Consider the following 18,716-nt stretch of genomic DNA (forward strand, 5'->3'; position numbering starts at 1 on the left):
AGAATTGAAAATAAACATAATTACATACACAAATATTGTGTCTTATCTTAGAACTAAAAGGACCAATTTCCTCTACAATATAGAACATCAAGAGATAACAACAAAACATTTGACGATGACTAAAAAATAACAAAAGAAAAACCAAAACAAAAAAACAAAGAAACAGGGAACAACCTTAGTACTAAACTTTCAGAAGAATAAACGTCTGTCAATAGTTGTATGGCATGAGTAGCTTACTTTACTTTTCTAAACCTCAATCTCCTCAATGTTTCAGTGAAGGGTTTATCCAGAAAATTTCTTAGTTTTCCCCTAAAGCACTAAAATGCTTTGACACTGCCTGATTAGATCATTTTCACCTAGGAAATAAATTCAAATTAAGTCACGATTTTAGCTGCAATTTCATTTTGACTTGACTTAATAAAATTTTGACCATCTTTCATGAGTTGTCCTAATTGACACTCTTATTCTGAGTTAAAGTACTTGCCTTAAGTAAAATATGACACATGGGGAATGGAATAATTAACCAGTTTAATTTGATATATGATATAAAGTTTAAACTATAACCTCCAGTTTCCAACAAGAACTCCTTAGCTGCCTGCTACTCTTTCCTATCATCACCGAAGTTCATCTTCTAAGAACAGACACTGCCATATAGCCACACAGATTTATAAACATCTTGGACACCGCTTTCAAAATATATTGCTTTGATTCACACACACAGCTTGCTTTACACATATAGTGCTTTATTTTATGATGAAGTGTCAAACTTAGGGGATCCCTTGAGAAAAGTAAATAAATTGTTATCAGGGAAGTATGACTTAATCATTATTAATGCATAATATCCTTCCCTTTTATGTTTACTTAAAAATCCAAAATATTTCAAGCATTTGTCATTTTTTAACTTGAATAAGCATACAGTCATGGAAGACAAAGAATAAAAAAAGTGTTTCTTATGTAGCTGAAACAAGCTATTAAAAACATACATGGATCACAAATAAGTAGAAAGTAATTAGTAGTTTTATTGATTAAAAAGTAGATTTACTGCTGTCTTCGTTTGTCTAAAATTATCTAGAAAATTTATAATCTGACATCATTTAGTCTCTGATAAGAAATATTATTTTGAAAATGTCAGTTATCATTCAACCTATAAATTGTATGACCATTAGAAATAACATAAAGGACTTAAAGAAAAAAATACATAGAAACAGGTGGGTAAGCCTGGAGAGTGATACCTATAGAGAAAAAATAATATTGGAGTCTGCAGTGCATGGAGTTTATGAAAAGGGAAAACCCTGAATAAAAGAAAATGGTTAATATTGAAAAGACATAGAATTCAGAATCTAGATGTTATAGATGGTCAGACTGTTCATGGAAAAACTATCCGTATAAAACTAGATAGCACAGCTCTGGCCGGTTGCTCAGTGGTTAGAGCATCAGCCCGTAGATTGAAGGATCTTGGTTTTAATTCTGGTCAAGGGCGCATACCTGGGTTTCAAGTTTGATCCCCTGCCCTGGTCAGGGTCATGCCTGAGGCAACCAGTCAATGTGTCTCTCTCACATCAATGTTTCTCTCCCCCTCACCCCTGCCACTCTCTCTAAGAATTCAGTGGAAAAATATCCTCGGATAGGATTAACAAAAACAAACAAAAATAACTATATAACACAATGACTCTATAAAAGCCTAAACATCAAAAAAAAAAAACTTTATAAGATATAGCTCTGGCACAACAATGTTATATTTGCAACCTAACAGGTAGCTAAACTTATTTAAATCAAATTAGCAATGAACTCTTATTTGTTATTTGTTATAAAACAAGCAAAAACAAAGCAAAAGTAAAATCCCCAAAAGATCTCAAATAAACTAACAAAACTTTAAAAAATATATTGAATAAAGAGGTCTCTTACTAATTGTTATGGGGCTAGTTTTTCAAAACAAAAAAAATATGAAACAAAAGAAAAGATAGATTTCCAAATAAAATATTTGGATTTTTATGGAAAAAGTAGTTAAAATGATCTTTAATGATCAGTTGAAGAGGTGCTATTTACATTGCTGTTTATTAAATGCTTAAAGGTACTAATATAGTGAACACGCTTGCGTCAGTTTAGACTAGATAATTCCACAGTAATAAATTATCTCCCCAAATCCCAGTGGCTTCACCCAACATAGCTTCATTTCTTGCTTACATAACATGTCTGTCTTGGGTCGATGGGACTCTGCTGTACACTGTGACTCAGTTATGCAGGAAAGGAAAGCTCTGTTATGTTGAAACTGCACCATCTGAAATACATGGTCTCTGTGGCTGCTGGAGGCTCTTGTATCACCAGCCAACACTGGTCCAGAAGAACACATTATTTTTACACATATTTCATTGACAAGAACCAGATATTGAATCCTATATAAATAAACACAAACACATAGAATCTTCTCATGTGCTCAGGATAGAACAGTAGATATAGGTGTATGTTAAGATCTCTACTATGATGCTCAGACTGACATTAGTTAACAATAGGGTAAAAGAATATCCAATCCCAACAGCTGTGTTTGTGGCCTGATAAATCAAGAAGCTAGGAGTCCAATTTGTTTTGGATCGTGGTTTTCAACATAGCCACTTTTTAAGTGTACTAAGAAATATATGGAACACATTATTTTTTAAATACATGAAAGTGTCATCTTCTCTGACTATAAATTTCATGAAATTTAGGAACACTGAATCTCACCAGGTTTTCCTCAAGTTGGAATATTATAATTCAAGTGTTTTTAGATATGACTAATGCTTTATACTTACATAAAATTACTGAATTTTTTATTTTAAGATTGTTTCTAATGTCCTCTTAATGAAAATAATTTATGATGCTTTATATAAAAAAAAAATAAAGTCTTCCTATGGTGAATATTTAAGTTAGAAATAATTTATTAGAAACAACAAAAACAAAAGGGATTTTCATTAAACCAGGCGCTTTGGGCAATAGGTCTTAGATCTTACCAAAAAACTGACTCAGAGCAATCAACACCGATGTTGTTAAGCAAATTAAACAGAGAGCAAATTTTAAAAACATTATCACTTAATATTACTAAATATAATCTAGATATTAGACATATTTTTCAATGTTATATTTTCTTTAATTTGCCTAGGCAAAAATAAATTTAATAATTAACATAATTTTAACATTCTGTTTGATTTCTTTCTAACTCATAAACACAATTTTAATAATAAAATACTTAAAACTATATGTTTATACTCTTACATTTTATATATATAAACAGGGTGGGGCAGAAGTAGGTTTATAGTTGTGAGTATGCAAAACAGTTTATTCTTGTATTATTATTTATTAATTATCATACTATTTTCCATACAAATAACTGTAAACCTACATTTGCCCCATTCTGTATATACTGTAAAAAAAAAGCTTCTGAAAATAAAAAGACAGAAATAACCTAATGTTCCTGTGAAACATATATTTTCAGATTAAATTTTAGTTTTGATAAGTTTGTAGGAAAATTATTTTAACTTCCTTCCTCGAATCTTAACTGTAAGGTTACAGTTCAGATTTTCTTATGAGTGCATTTGTCTACATACATAAACTCCATTGTTCTGACCTGATGCTTTTGTTACCGGATGAGATGTATTCACCCTTCCTTCCTTTTCCTGGAGGATCTGAGCAGAAAGAATGCTGCTACTGTTTGTGGGTGGTTGGGTTTTGACAGGAGTCCTTGCTGGCCATGTTCTAAAAGCAGGATTTGGAAATCCTACTGGGCCTAAATTCTGGAAGGGACCCTGAGTAGTAGGTACTGACTTAGATATGACCATTTTATGCCCTGAAATCCTCCAGAATAACATTTACAGGACTTCTATCAGAGGGGTCAAAGACTGGTTGTCAAGCAACCAGGCAGCCCCTAGAAAAAGCATGAGGATGACACTACTCCGCTATGAGGCTGACTTGCCATGCTTTTTCGAAGATTTGGCTGGTAAGGCTACAGTAAGGCCAAATGAGTTTAGAAAGTTTATTATTGACACACTGGTTATACTTATTAATTTACTGTTTACTCCCTAATTAGAATGCAAGCTCCTTGAGAACTGAGACTTAGCCTGAGTCCCTGCAGTATCTTTGAATGACTTGATTAACAACCATATCTCCAAAGATCAGGAGATTGTGACTTCTGGATTCCGCCTACTGAGATGGTTAATTTTATGGTGTCCAGACATTTGGTCAAACACTATTCTAGGTATGGTGTAAGGGTATTTCTAGAGGAGAGTGACAATTAGATTAGCAGTCTGGCCGGTGTGGCTCTGTGATTGAGTGTTGACCCATGCACCAAGAGGTCACTGGTTCGATTTTCCGTCAGGGCACATGCCCAAGTTGATGGCCAGATCCCCAGTGGGGGGCCTGCAGGTGATGGCCAATCGATGTTCTCTCTCATAAATGTTTCTATCTCTCTCTCCTTCTCCCTTCCTCTCTCTATAAAAATCAATAAAGAAAAAAAAAAAACCAAAAACAATCGGATTAGCAGACTAAGCAAAGTAGATTGCCCTCCCTAATATGAATAGATCTCGTTCCGTCAGTGGAGGACATGGCTAGAACAAAAAGCCTGGGTGAGAGGACACTTCTGAGAGCTTAAAGTGGGACACTGGTTTTTTCCTGCTTTTGGACTTGAAATGAAAAGCTGCTTTTTCTTAGGTTTTGAGCTTGCTGGTTTAAGGACTGAAATTTACACCATTGACTCTCCTGAGTCTCTAGTTTGTCAACTACAGATTGTGGGATTTCTCAGCCTCCATAATTGCATGAGCTAATCCCTTATAATAAATCTCTTTACATTGGTCCTATTTCTCTGGAGAATTGTAATTAATACATCTCTATGTCACTTTGTAAAAAAAAAAAGATAAGGACAGTTTAAGGATGTTGCCAAACAGGAGAACAAATAGCCATCCAAAGGGCACAGGCACACTCAATCCCTTTTGATTCTTGATGAGTAAGAGTGTAGAACAGTAAAGGGCACAGTTCAATGATAACCTCCAAATCTTATTTTTATGCAAAATATCTTTGTCTTAAATATTTGCTGTTTTTTTAAACTTTGTGCCAAACACAGATTTTGCATATTTATGATAGGTTTATGGTCTCTGTAATTATTTCTTTCGAGCTGAAGTCTAAATTTTAGATTTAATTTCTTCTCCATGACTCAAGAGGTAAGGGTCCCTTCTGAATTATTTCCCTTATTGCTTGCCATAGTGTCAAGGAAAGCCTGAAAGATAGGCTCTGCTGTTTCTGATGCTGCAGAAAGGCAAAGGGATGAAACGTCAATAATTGGTCATAATATATTACACCTGAGGGACCAGGTACCGTCTAGGAGGAGATCATGAAGTGTCCCCGGTGTACTGGAGACCTCTTTTTGTATTCTGGGGATGAGCACCCTTCCTGTATTTATGATCAGTTCATCAGAAACAGTTCCCCAGGATGCAAAGTTCTTTTTTACTCAGGGGTCTTAAGTTCATTGATCAGAATTTTGAAAAATGCTTAGAGTTTACAAGAGGCTAGTTAAAGCAAATGGGTCACAGAAAAGTAAACTCTTCATGGAGTTATCTGCATTTAATAGCTAGGGAAGTTCAGTTTGTAACTCAAATATTATCTGAAGTGCTACTGAAATAGAGAAAGAAGAGGTGAATCAAAGGCAGGCATTAACTCATTACTATTTCAATTAAGAATGTACCCTCTCATTCACTGTCAGGTGCCTTTTCTTTAACCCCCTGACCTGACTCAGTCTTGTGAGGCTCTGAAAAGGAGGGGTGTAATGGTTTCCTCTCATTTCCTCCTTTCATCACTCAAAAGTGGCTGCTTCTGATCCCTCTATTGTTGGGCAAAGGGAAGAGGGAAAATTAAAAGAAAAGAGAACAATATTATAGGGAAAGTGCTGTTAGTCCTCTCATCAGAGCTTTCTATGCATCACACATCCAGATATTGGTTCTTTTGTAGGTATTTTAATGATGAGTTTCCATCATAAAATCTTACATTTGCTCTTCCCTTTTCTGGCTGGCTATTTACAACTCCTCATCTGGGCCTGACATCTTCTAATGAAACGTCCATAATCTCTTTTAATAGAATAATTCACAACTCATTATATCATTGGAAACAAGACTAAATTTCCTGAAGAGTCACTCAATAATACCACAAGGTCACAAATTAGTGTGCACTTGTCAAATTGAAACAAGCCATTAAGTTCGGACAAGTGGAATAGGGAAACTGAGACAGCTGAAAAAACTGACAGAGTAATTTACAGAGGATACAGAAGGTCACCTCCCTAGAATTAACATTAGGTCTCAGTTGTATTTCAGCTCCAGACCCAGAAGAGCACAAAACCAGGTAGACAATACCAGGACCAGCTGCATTGACTAACAACCCCCTGACACTAACCAATCATTGAGGACCATGACCCTGAAGGAGCTCACCTAGAAAACTGATGCCTATTCTGTTGAAACCCTCCCCTGAAACCTCCCCTAAGATTCCTGCCTACAAGAGAGAGATAAAAGCCTCAAGACAAGGACCCAGTGTGCTCCCCTTACTAGGAGCACACCCATCCCTACTTTTCTTCCCCCACATGCATGTATCTCCTAAACTCTAAGGGACCCCATGAGTCTGGCAACCAGGGCAGCCGTGGGCAGTGGCAGTTTATCCCTGGCAAACCCCCTGAACCCGACCCCAAAGCCCCCTTTTCTCTGATTTCTCAGTGAGTCAAGCAGACCCACCTAGGCTCATTTCCCCAGCTGTTTCTGTTTCACTGTCCCCAGCTTTAATGAACATCCTCTAAAATTCACCTGGACTTGTGTTGTGAAACTTTCTGCGCACGCAGTTAAGGACCCACACACTCCCAGCTGGCCCTAGGCAGACCCGTTCAGGGCTGGGTCCTCTTTCAGATAACAAAATAAATGATGAAATTAAATATAAAGCGAAAGTAACTGGTAGCTTTAAAAACACATACTATAATTACCTGACAACTAATAGGTCATTAACATTTTATATAAATTAGGACATTTCGTTGGGGTTTTACTTTTTTGTCTAGTTGATTTTGTCAAAACTGTTGACTGAAAAAATAGATATAAAGTTATAACATCTGTTAAGCAAAAAAGTTTTGAATCTGTATTGTAATATGATACCCTATTAAACCATGCTTTTCCACAGAAATATTTGGAAGTTGCTATGAGGTCAAATATAACTGTGGTTATGGTAATGTAATTTGTGACTACAGTAAACCATAGTAACAAGTCCAATATATAATTAATTTACTAATAAAAAGAATGCTCAGCAGTTGTTGATAGTGATTAAAAATTATGATTTAAGAAATCAATTCTATGCTGGTGTGGCTCAGTGGACTGTGTGTCGTCCCCGGTCTGAGAGGTCCCCGTTTGATTCCCAGACATGGCACATGCCTGAGTTGTGGGCTCAGTCCCCAGTAGGGGGCATGCAGGAGGCAGCTGATCAATGTTTCATCTCACATTGATGTTTCTTTCTCTCTAAAAAATCAATAAAAACATATTTTTAAAAATTAATTCCATTCTAACACAGGAAAATATTGCGAAGAAGAAGAATACTATGATAAATTAAGCTGATGTATATATAAAATGAATAAAAATTCTGGGTCCAGAAAAATTAGGCCAAAATTAGACTTTTTACAACTTTACCAAGATAAAACATATTTGGTTCCCGGGTAATAAAAATGACCACCATTTTGCACTGCCTTAACTATTTCTGAGAAAACTTGCTCTGAAGCTGTATATACCTTTGAATAAAGTTGCACCAATTAGACATTTCCCCCTAGGAAATACAATTTAAGAACACAACTTGAATCTGTCAAACTCTGATAAACATTGGATCCATAAAGTCTTATAGTCTTAAGACAAATGTCTACCCCACAACAATCCCCAACAATATGTAAAAAGAAATTATGGAAAACTAGAGACTTGTACCTTATAGAAGAAGGTAGTTGGTCTACAGAAAGGAGGATGAAGCAGCCTCAGAAAGGAGGAGATTGAGAGGCTTCTTATTGTAAGGATTTCTAGTTTCTGTGAAATCTCAATATTATTTTTAATAGGTTTAATAGTCTTAATCTAAGTGTCCCTTTTTTAAAAAAAAAAAATTGTCTTTGAATTTTAGAGAGAGAGGGAAAGGGAAAGGAAGAGAGAAATATCAATGTGAGAGTAAAACATCAATCAGCTGCCCCCTGCCCGCCCCCTACTGGAGACCAAGCTCATGACCGGGGCTTGTGCCCTGACTGGGAGTCAAACTGGCAACCCTTTGGAGCATGGGATGATGCCCAGCCAACTGAGCCACACTAGCCAGGGCTAAATGTCCCTTTTCTTAATTAAGTTTGAGTATATTTCTTGCAGATACTGTATTGGATGATATCTCAAAAGATAGTGAAAGGGAAATTGAAAACTAAGGAATTACAAAAGCAGTCTTCATAAATTTTATGTAAAGGAATAATAAAATGAATTTCATAAGTCTATTCTTACAAAGTCCCATTCAATATGACTTGTCCTTCAGTGTCTATCCTTTGAATAGATTCTGGTAACTGAGCACTCTGAACTTAATGACACAGACATAATCATGTGATATAAAATGTTATATTGAAAAGATTAAAAACTTGAATACTTGGTACTTTGGCTTTTGTTCTAAGAATATTTCATAAAGCTGTATATTTTTTGAAAAAAATTATCTTTTTAATTTGACCTTTACTGTGCTATATTTTTTATTTAACTGTGTTAAAACTTGTTTGTAGAATAATGCTTAAAATACTTGGTATTTGAGGCCAATATGTTAAATTTTTCTAATGAAACATACACATTTGGATGTGTTCTATCTGTACATTATCAGTCATTTTATGTACAGTCATGTGATTTAACACAATGTTACTGATCAAATCTCTCAGGAGCAGATGTAACTGACAACCTAAATTGATATTTTATGAAAATGTACTCTGGATATGCCTGAAAAGATGTCTTTGATATGCCATCAGTCATTAACCTGTTATCTTTGTAACTGATGATTTAAAAGTTTAAAAGGTTCAAATGTATCTCTAAAGAAGGCAGATCTCAAAATAACAGGGATGGTTTAAGTATTTCCTGATGGGAGAATCTTGATTCTTATTCAATTTTTTTCTTTCTATAGAAGAAATGTTCTCTTATAAAAACCAGTCATTGTAATTCACTTATTCTTAGTGAATTCTTAGCATTTATTACTCCTTTTCTTTTTCCTGTATTAGTTATATGATAATCTAGATGTTCTATATCTCAAACCTATAAAAATAATCAACCTAATTGATCTTCAAATTCGATTGTATTTTCTCTCTTATAAATTTCATATAACAAATATATACATTCAGTAATACTTTGTGCCTTTCATTTCAAAACCTACAGAGAGGTCATCTTCATAGATTTACATGAATAAGAGTAATTGAAACAATCCTCTTGAGAAGATATGCACATAGCCCAGCATATGGCAAAGATGGGGGGTGGGATGTATCTATGTATTTTCTGAAATTAAATGAAGCCATGATTAGATAACAGTTTGGCATCTGCTGTTTCTCTTTCTCTCTTGACAATCTCCACGGAGTTGGATAAGAAAGTGTGGGCCTGGATATGAGTTGGGGGAATTGAGAGAGTTGGATTGCTCTATATGTTAGATTGGAAGAAGTCAAAGTTCGAGAGGGAGGCATGAGGCTGTCTGTGAAAACTGGCAGGAGACTAATCTGAAGCACAAAAACAAAAGACAAAGATATAAAAATTAATAGCAGGTATATTGAACATTTTTATAAATTTGTACATTTTTTGTGAAATGGTCCATTTTATTTCATAGTGTAGCATCACAATGTGTCGTATTCATTTTGTGACTCACACAGATTATTCACCCATTCTGCTATTTGATGGACGTTTGGTTTGTTTCCAATTCAAAATTACTATTAGTAAAACTGCTATGAACGTTCTCGTACAAATCTTTTTGTGGACATTAATACTCACAATTTAAAAATATATATGTTTTGGAATACATTTGTGAGTTTTAGGGAATATGTTTAGAATGTAACTCCTACTGAAAATGTAACAGGGGTGCATCTGCTCCACATCCTCACCAACACTTAGTAGTGTCGCTTTTCAGACTGAGCCAATCTGCGGGGTGCACTTCTCACATGAATAATGATGTAGAATGTTTTTTGTTTATTTATTGGTTCTTTGGAAACCTGCATTACTGAAGTGCCAGTTCAAGTCTGTTCAAGTCTTTGGTCTATTTTTCTTTTCTCTTTTCTTTTTCTCCTTCCCTCCCTCCCTCCCTCCCTCCCTCCCTCCCTCCCTCCCTCCCTCCCTCCCTCCCTCCCTCCCTCCTTCCTTCCTTCCTTCCTTCCTTCCTTCCTTCCTTCCTCCCTCTCTCCCTCCCTTTCCTTCCTTCCTTCCTTCCTTCCTTCCTTCCTTCCTTCCTTCCTTCCTTCCTTCCTTCCTTCCTTCCTCCCTCCCTCCCTCCCTCCCTTCCTTCCTTCCTTCCTTCCTTCCTTCCTTCCTTCCTTCCTTCCTTCCTTCCTTCCTTCCTTCCTCCCTCCCTCCCTCCCTCCCTCCTTCCTTCCTTCCTCCAACCTTCCTTCCGTCCTTCCTTCCGTCCTTCCTTCCTTCCTTCCGTCCTTCCTTCCTTCCTTCTTCTTTCTTTCCTTCCTTTTTCTCTCTCTCTCTCTTTTTAAATAGAGTGAAAGGGAGGAAGAGAGGGAGAGAGGGAGAGAGAGAGAAACATTGATGTGAGAGACATTGACCGGCTGCCTCCTGCATGACTACCACGTAGGTCCATGCCCTTGAGGGGAATGGAACCCGCGAACCGACACTCTAACTGCTAAGCCAAACCAGCCAGGGCTCTTTTGTCTATTTTTAATGGTCTGAGTACATAGTAAAAAAAATAATTTTGTTAGATTTCTCATATATTTTGGATATGAGCTCTTTTTCAGCTATATATACTGCTAGTATCTTCTTACAGCCTGTAATTTATATTTATCTTAACTGCCTTAATGGTGACTTTTGATGAACAGTTGTGCTTAATTTTATCAAAGGCTAATCAATCATATTTCTTTTGTTACTGTTTTTTATGTCTTGTTTGAAAACTCTTTGTCTATATCAAAGACATGTATTCTCATGTATATTTATTTAAAAATTTTTAGTCTTACCTCTTAGAGTTTAATCTATGAGTCAGATGCTACCCAGCCAGGGCCAGATCAGATTGGTTTCTTTGTCATGCAAAGTACGAGATATACAATTGAAACAGCACCAATTTTGGGAAAAGTCTAGGTCTTCTGAATTTTCATATAAAACATAAAGCTAGGTGGTCAATTTATACACACATACACACATATGCACACCACAAACACAAAAGTTACATTTTGATTAATATTGCATAGAATTAATAGAGTATTTGGGTAGAAATAATACCTTAAATATATTGGCTTTTTAAAGAACTAAAGTACATGATAAATTCTTGTTTTTGTGTAGGTCATAATTAATTTTTCTCATTAATGTTTTATTATCAATATGGAAGTTTGCACACTTTTCATTATACTTATTGTTAGTAGTAAATACTTTTGACTATATACAGTATTATTTCAAGATTAACTTTCTAATTTTATTATTTTTTTTAAATCCTCACTCAGGATATTTTTCCATTTATCTTCAGATAGAATAGGAGGGAGGGAGGGAGGGAGGGAGAGAGAGAGAGAGAGAGAGAGAGAGAGAGAGAGAGAGAGAGATATCGATGTGAGAGAGACACATTGATTGGCTGCCTTTCGCATGACCCTGACTGGGGCTGGGGCGAACCGCAACCAAAGTACATGCCCTTGGCTGAAATTAAACCTGTGCCTCTTTGGTTCTTGGGCCAACACTTTAACTGCTGAGCCAAACTGGCTAGGGCTAACTTTCTAATTTTAGTTGCTAATTTATAGAAGAACGTTTAAAAATATTGACCTTATATCCAGAAACATGGCAAAATTTACTTATGATTTCTAAGTGTTTTTGATTCTCGTGGATTTTCCCTATACACAATCATACCATCTATAAATATGAGAAAGCATTTTTTTTGCATATGTGGATAAAATAATATTTTTTTTACTTTAGAAAATCATATTAAATGATATTTGAAGTATAAAATAATTTTCATTCCTAGAATAAATGTGGCTTTGTCATGATATAATTTTCTTTAATATATCTCTTTATTCTGTTAGTTAACAGTTTGATGATGATATTTGTGTCAATGTTCATGAGAAGTGTATGGCTTATTTTCCTTTCTTCTAATGTCAAATTAAGGTTTGGTATCAAATTTATGCTGGTCTCATAACTGTTCTCACTTTTGGTATGCTTGGAAAAACTTTGTGTAAAGTTTTAATTTATTCTTTAATATTTGAATGACTTCCTCACTGAATCCATCATGGCCTGGAATTTTTTTTTATGAAGGTTTATAATCATGGATTCATTGTTTCCACAGATATATGATTATTTATATTTTCTACTTCTTTGTGCGACAGTTCTGTTAAAATATGTTTAAAGTGACTTTCCATTTTACCTAAACTTTCAATTGCTATGTAATTTTTGTGTAATTTGATTATTAGGGCTTTATGAATTTTAATTAGTTTCAAAGAACTAACATGGGTTTGTTTATTTCTTTATTTTACTTTAAATTGATTCATTGCTTACCCTGGCTAGGTGGCTCAGTTAGTTGGAGTGTCATCCTGTATACCAAAAAAGGTTGTGGGTTCGATTCCCAGTCAGGGTATATTCTGGGGTGGGGATGAGCAACCAATGGATGTTTCTGTCTCACATCAATGATTCTCTCTCTCCCTTCTTCTCTCTTTAAAATCAATAAAAAAATATCCTCAGGTAAGAATTATAAAAAATTGGATTAATTCCTTTATTTGTTGTTATTATTACTTTATTTATGTCCTTCTATTTATTTCAGGTTTAATTTTGTTTATTTTTCTAGCTCTCTAATGTAGAAGCTTAGACTATTGATTTTAAACAATTCTTATTTGCTTCTATATACATTTAAAGCTATAAATTCCCACTTAGCACTACTTCAACTATATTTTACAAGTTTTAACATATTGTACTTTTATTATTTTTTAGCTATTCAGTATTTTCTAATATCTATTTTGATTTTTTTCTTCAAACTATGGATTATTTTTAATTCTTAAACATTTTCTAACAATTTTTTTCTGTAATTTAGTTCTAATTAAACTTCACAGTGGTCAGAGAACAAACACTGTATCAATTCAAGTTTTGAAAATTATCAAAACTTTGTTTATGGCCAGTATAAGATCTATTTTGGAAAATGCTCCACGTCCATTTGAAAAGAGTTTTTCTCTACTTTGATGTATGTGGACCTCAATATATTTTCAGCCTTGTGTAACCTCTGAAATCTCTCATAGGTATTCAACACGTAAGGTCGCTGTTCTCTGCTAAGCCTCAGAAATCCACCCTGTGTGTACTGGAATAGGAGCTAACAGAGAAACTATCAGAATGCTTACACAGATTTGTGAGATTGCTTTCCTACAAATCCCCCTTGTTTGGATTCTCACCCAGAGAGGATCCACGGCATCGAGCCAGACCTGACCTCCCACCTCTGCTTACTGAGTCCAGAGCGATGGCTGTGATGTGAAATCCTTGCTCCTGTTCGCATTTCCCGAACCATGATTGTCTGGAGATGCTCTGGGTTAGCAGAAGGAATCGCTGACTTTGTTACTTTTCTCCCTTTGCTTCACTGACTGTAGACTTGCCAATTATTGTCTAAATTTTGTAAGCAGTTGTTTCTATATTATGATTATCTTTTATAATTAGTTAACAGTAAGAACATTAGTAAGATTGCAGCTACTCCACATGGGGCATAACGGAAAAGATTTGCAAATTTTACGTTTGGACAATGTTCGTATGTTTACACTTACAGGAATTATCCAGCAGAATTATAAATATTAAAGATGTAAGAGGAAACAAAAGTTTCTTGGAATACACTATTTGAATAAATGATATAGTATAGGTAAAGAGAGCGACCTGAGCTATGAGAAAAAATAGTTCAAAAAAAGTAAATGGGTTAAAAGGAGAGAGATGTTGTGGTGAAAGATTCAGTGAAATAAGCAGCAATATCACCCGTTTGATGCGATGCTGGGCAAGGAAGGGCCGTATTTTGATGAAACAGGATATGTTGTGAAATAATTAGTAAAATGCGAATGCCTAAGCTCAATGGCGGTCTAATTGCCAACTACTTAAGGACACAAATAAGGTTTTTGATCATGAATTTAAGATGAAAGCAATCCATATGTTTTTCTCACCTATGTTTGCTCACATAGGTAAAGATAAGAGAGTAAACACTTAGGTTTACCCAGGATTGTGATTTAACTTAGTAAGGACTACGAAGCTAGAAAGGATTTGAGAGCTATATGTAATAAGGTGATTCTGATCATTTTCTTTGTGATGCAAGGTGGGTAAAGAGTGAAGTAAGAGTATAAAGCAGGCCATAGACAGTGAAAACCAGGAAGGATCTAAGGACTGAAGAAGGTCCAGATTTGGTATTGTTTAAGGATTGTTTGAGTTGGGCTATTAGAGTAGATGAGCTGGAAAGTAGAAGGTAATGATCAGACTATGACACCTTAAATGGATATAATAATACATTCTGCATCTTTCCTTGTCTCCTGACATTCCCTACACCACACTGCATACACAGTTGACCTAAAATAGTGGTATATTTGTGTGCTTATGTGTGTATGTGTGTTTATGGATGTGTACATACAAATTAAAGGACAAAGTTTTGTAGTTGGACAAATGTGGTGGAGAACAAGACAGTTCAAAGGTAATAGCATATGACTGCCTAATTGAACTAATTTAGCAAAAGCAAACTTTATAAGACATTGCCTCTTGAGAATTAGAGAGATCCTGTAAAAGTCAATGTATTTTCCAATACGCTGTAATAAAAGTTTAAGGACAATTTATTTCTATCTCAAATAGAATCAATTCAGTTGATACATGGAGTACATTTGGAATTTCCAACTGATTCATCAAAGTGAGTCACCGTATTTTTGAACAATAAAGCCCAGACAACAAAACACAGCTATAATTTTAAAAAGTAATTATGTTATCATCTGTAAAATGTCTAAAATTTTAATTAGAAGGTAGCTTAGCTATAGCTAATATTCTGCATTTCTTCATTTAACCGGAACATAAAGCTAGGGTTCAAAAATATTGGGAAAAGTTGTCATCCTGAGCATTTTTTACCAGATTTAATGGAACATATATTCAAACTTTTATCATTTAATAGGATACTTCAAAGTGGTTTTGAGTAAATTTTTAAAATTATAATTAATAATTAGATTATATGCATCGCATTGCCTGATGAAGAAACAGAGAGACATTGGCTACATCAAATAAAAAACTGCAATCATAATGACCACCAAAATTGTAAAATATAAGAAATGAAAAAAAGGAAGAAGGTAAATAATATACTATGTAACATACATAGCAGGCAAAGAGCAGTGTCCCTAATAAACAGTGGTTTTCTATCAATTGATGACATAAAGGCACACTGCATTATAAAAATAAGTAATTTAATGCTTATAGAATGATTTTTGTGGGGGGGTGATTTTGAAATTTTGATATAATTTTCACTAATTATAATTATGTTTCACATTGTTTTATATGTGTTTGAGAAATGCTTAATATGTCCACTATCCATGGTACTTTTGAGCTGTGTCCGTACAAATTTGTTGAATGCATTTTTATATACATTGATAATATTTTTAATTGTGTATTATGAGAATCTACTTTTATGATTTTAGTTTTCTTTAGTGTGTTTTTCCTTAACATAGAAAATTGAAATTCAATTAATCTTTCTTTATATGGATAATATTTTTTCCATTGCTACTTACTGAATAGATTTTATTTTCCCAACTTATCTACATGTCATTAAAACACTATACATGCATGGGTTCTCACTTATATTTGGTGAATCAGTTTATTATTCCTGTGCCTTATCATATTATCTTAAGTACAATAGGTTTATAACAGGTCATGGCATGTTATAAGGTAAGCCGTAACTTCCTCCTCTTCTTTTTAGAAATGTACTAATTAGCTAAGAAATACTGTAACACTTAGTAAAAATACAAAAATATCTTTAGAAACATTATGTATAATAGCAAAAACCAAGAAACAACCTATATGCACAAAAATTGATAAAGAATAAACTGAGAAAGGCAGCCCATAGACTATTATACAGCAGTCAGAATGAATTAATGAGGTTCTATGCAAATGCAATAGCTAATTTTTTGTGTTAACTTGACCAGTCGTTTTGTCAATCACTATACTAGATGCTGCTGTAAAGGTGTTTTGTAAATATGATTAACATTTACCATCAATTTACTTTAAGTACAGAGGATTTCCCTCCATAATGTGGGCAAGCTTCATCCAATCAGTTAAAGCCTTTAAAAGCAAAAACTGAGATGTCCCATAGAAAAAAGAATTATATCTTAAGACTGTATCATAGAAGTCATGACTAAGTTTTCAGCCTGCTGGCCTGCCCCATAGATTTCAGACTCAATACTGCAAATTCAATTCTTATCTCAATTTCCAGCTAGCTGACCTACCTTACAAATTTCAGACTTGAGTGATCCCATAATCACATGAACCAATTCTTTAAAATAAATCTCTCCTCTTTATATATATCCTATTGGTTCTATTACTCTGGAGAATACTGAAAAAAATATACTATGTATGACGATGAATCTTAGAAATATAATACATATGAATAAAACAAAATATGGTGATTCACAAAAGAAGAAATCAAAATAACCAATAAACTAAAAAAAAAAAAATGAAACCTCACCAGTGGTTAAAAAAGGGTCAAGTAAAGCCAATAATAAAATGACATTTCATATTTTCAAAAGATAATACAAAAACAAAGCCAACAAAACATGATGATCAATGCCATCTATTAGTGTTAGGAAATCAAGAAAAGGGGTAAAAAACTATTTTCCTACATTTTAGGGATACTGTGAACTATTACAATATTATTGGGAACAATTCTAACATGACCTATTAGTATTTGAGAAAATAACACAATGGTTGAATAAATAATATTTACTCTATCTATTATGTTATATAACTGTTAAAGCCACCTAAAAATTGGTGATTAGGGGGTGAGGGAGGTGGTGAGATTATTTGTTTTTCTTATACATTTGTATATTTTAGACAAGTAGCATTAATAATTAATTTGAAATTAAAAGTAATAAGAATTGCACACAGAACACTAAAGCATTTAAATTAAATGTTTAAGTAATAGTCTAATTAACAATTTATTATTGAAGAATATGCTAAAATGTGTTCAACTGAAATTTGACTGTATCCTCATCAACAGAAAGTTTGAAAAATATTGCCATCTTGAATTTGTATTTATCTTTTCTGTTTTTATTTCTTTCTTCTGTGAAAAGTATATAAATGTATCTACTTCAAAATAGACTCAGAGCTGCCATCCCAGAGGAACTGCCCTGCTCATTTTACTCTTCAAACCTTTGGAATGTTTAAACTAGACAAAATAACCCTTGGACTGGGACAATGCAACATTGTATTCCAAACAACTATTTGAAAAGCTAACAGTTTTCCCAGGTGGTGCTGAAGATGGCGGAGAGGCAGGTCCTGGTGCTTGATGGCTGAGGCCATCTCCTGGGCCGCCTCGCGGCCACTGTGGCCAAGCAGGTACTGCTGGGCTGAAAGGTGGTGGTCGTGCACTGTGAGGGCATCAATATCTCTGGCAACTTCTATAGAAACAAATTGAAGTACCTGGCCTTCCTCCGCAAGCAGATGAACACCAACCCATCCCGTGGTCCTTCCCACTTCCAAGCCCCCAGCCGCATCTTTTGGCGGCCGGTGCGAGGCTCGCTGCCCCTCAAAACCAAGCGAGGCCAGGCCGCCTTGGACCGCCTCCAGGTGTTTGATGGGATCCCACCGCCCTATGACAAGAAAAAGTGGATGGTGGTTCCTGTGGCCCTCAAGGTTGTGCGTCTGAAGCCTACGTGGAAGTTTGCTCACCTAGGCTGCCTGGCTCATGAGGTCGGCTGGAAGTCCCAGGCGGTCACAGCAATGCTGGAGAAGAGGAAGGAGAAGGCCAAGATCCACTACTGGAAGAAAAAGCAGCTCATGAGGCCATGGAAATAGGCTGAAAAGAATGTGAAGAAGATTGGCACGTACACAGTGGTCCTCAAGACGCTTGGACTCCTGGTCTGAGCCCAATAAAATTGACTGTTAATTTAAAGGAAGGAAGGAAGGAAGGAAGGAAGGAAGGAAGGAAGGAAGGAAGGAAGGAAGGAAGGAAGAAAGAAGAGAAGAGAAAGAAAGAAAGAAAGAAAGAAAGAAAGAAAGAAAGAAGAGAAAGAGAGAAAGAGAGAAAGAGAGAGAGAGAGAAAGAGAAGAGAAGAAAGAAAGAAAGAAAGAAAGAAAGAGAGAGAGGGAGGGAGGGAGGGAGGGAGGGAGGGAGGAAGAAAGAGAGAGAGAAAGAAAGAGAGAGAGAAAGAAAGAAAGAAAGAAAGAGAGAAAGAGAAAGAAGAAAGAAAGAAAGAAAGAAAGAAAGAGAGAAAGAAAGAAAGAAAGAAAGAAAAGAAAGAAAGAAAGAAGGAAAGAAAGAAGGAAAGAAAGAAAGAAAGAAAGAAAGAAAGAAAGAAAGAAAGAAAGAAA

General features: G+C 35.0%; 1 protein-coding gene across 1 annotated transcript; it reads left to right on the forward strand.

The window, feature by feature from the left end:
* The first annotated feature begins 17,673 nt into the window (after nt 1-17,673).
* Nucleotides 17,674-18,200, forward strand: LOC118624340 (60S ribosomal protein L13a-like). The gene has a single exon (XM_036252522.1). The coding sequence runs from the start codon at nt 17,847-17,849 to the stop codon at nt 18,198-18,200; it is 354 nt and encodes a 117-aa protein (XP_036108415.1). The 5' UTR covers nt 17,674-17,846.
* Nucleotides 18,201-18,716: the final 516 nt, after the last annotated feature.

Source organism: Molossus molossus, unplaced genomic scaffold (genome assembly GCF_014108415.1).
Source record: "Molossus molossus isolate mMolMol1 unplaced genomic scaffold, mMolMol1.p scaffold_m16_p_10, whole genome shotgun sequence".
Taxonomy (NCBI): Eukaryota; Metazoa; Chordata; class Mammalia; order Chiroptera; family Molossidae; genus Molossus; species Molossus molossus.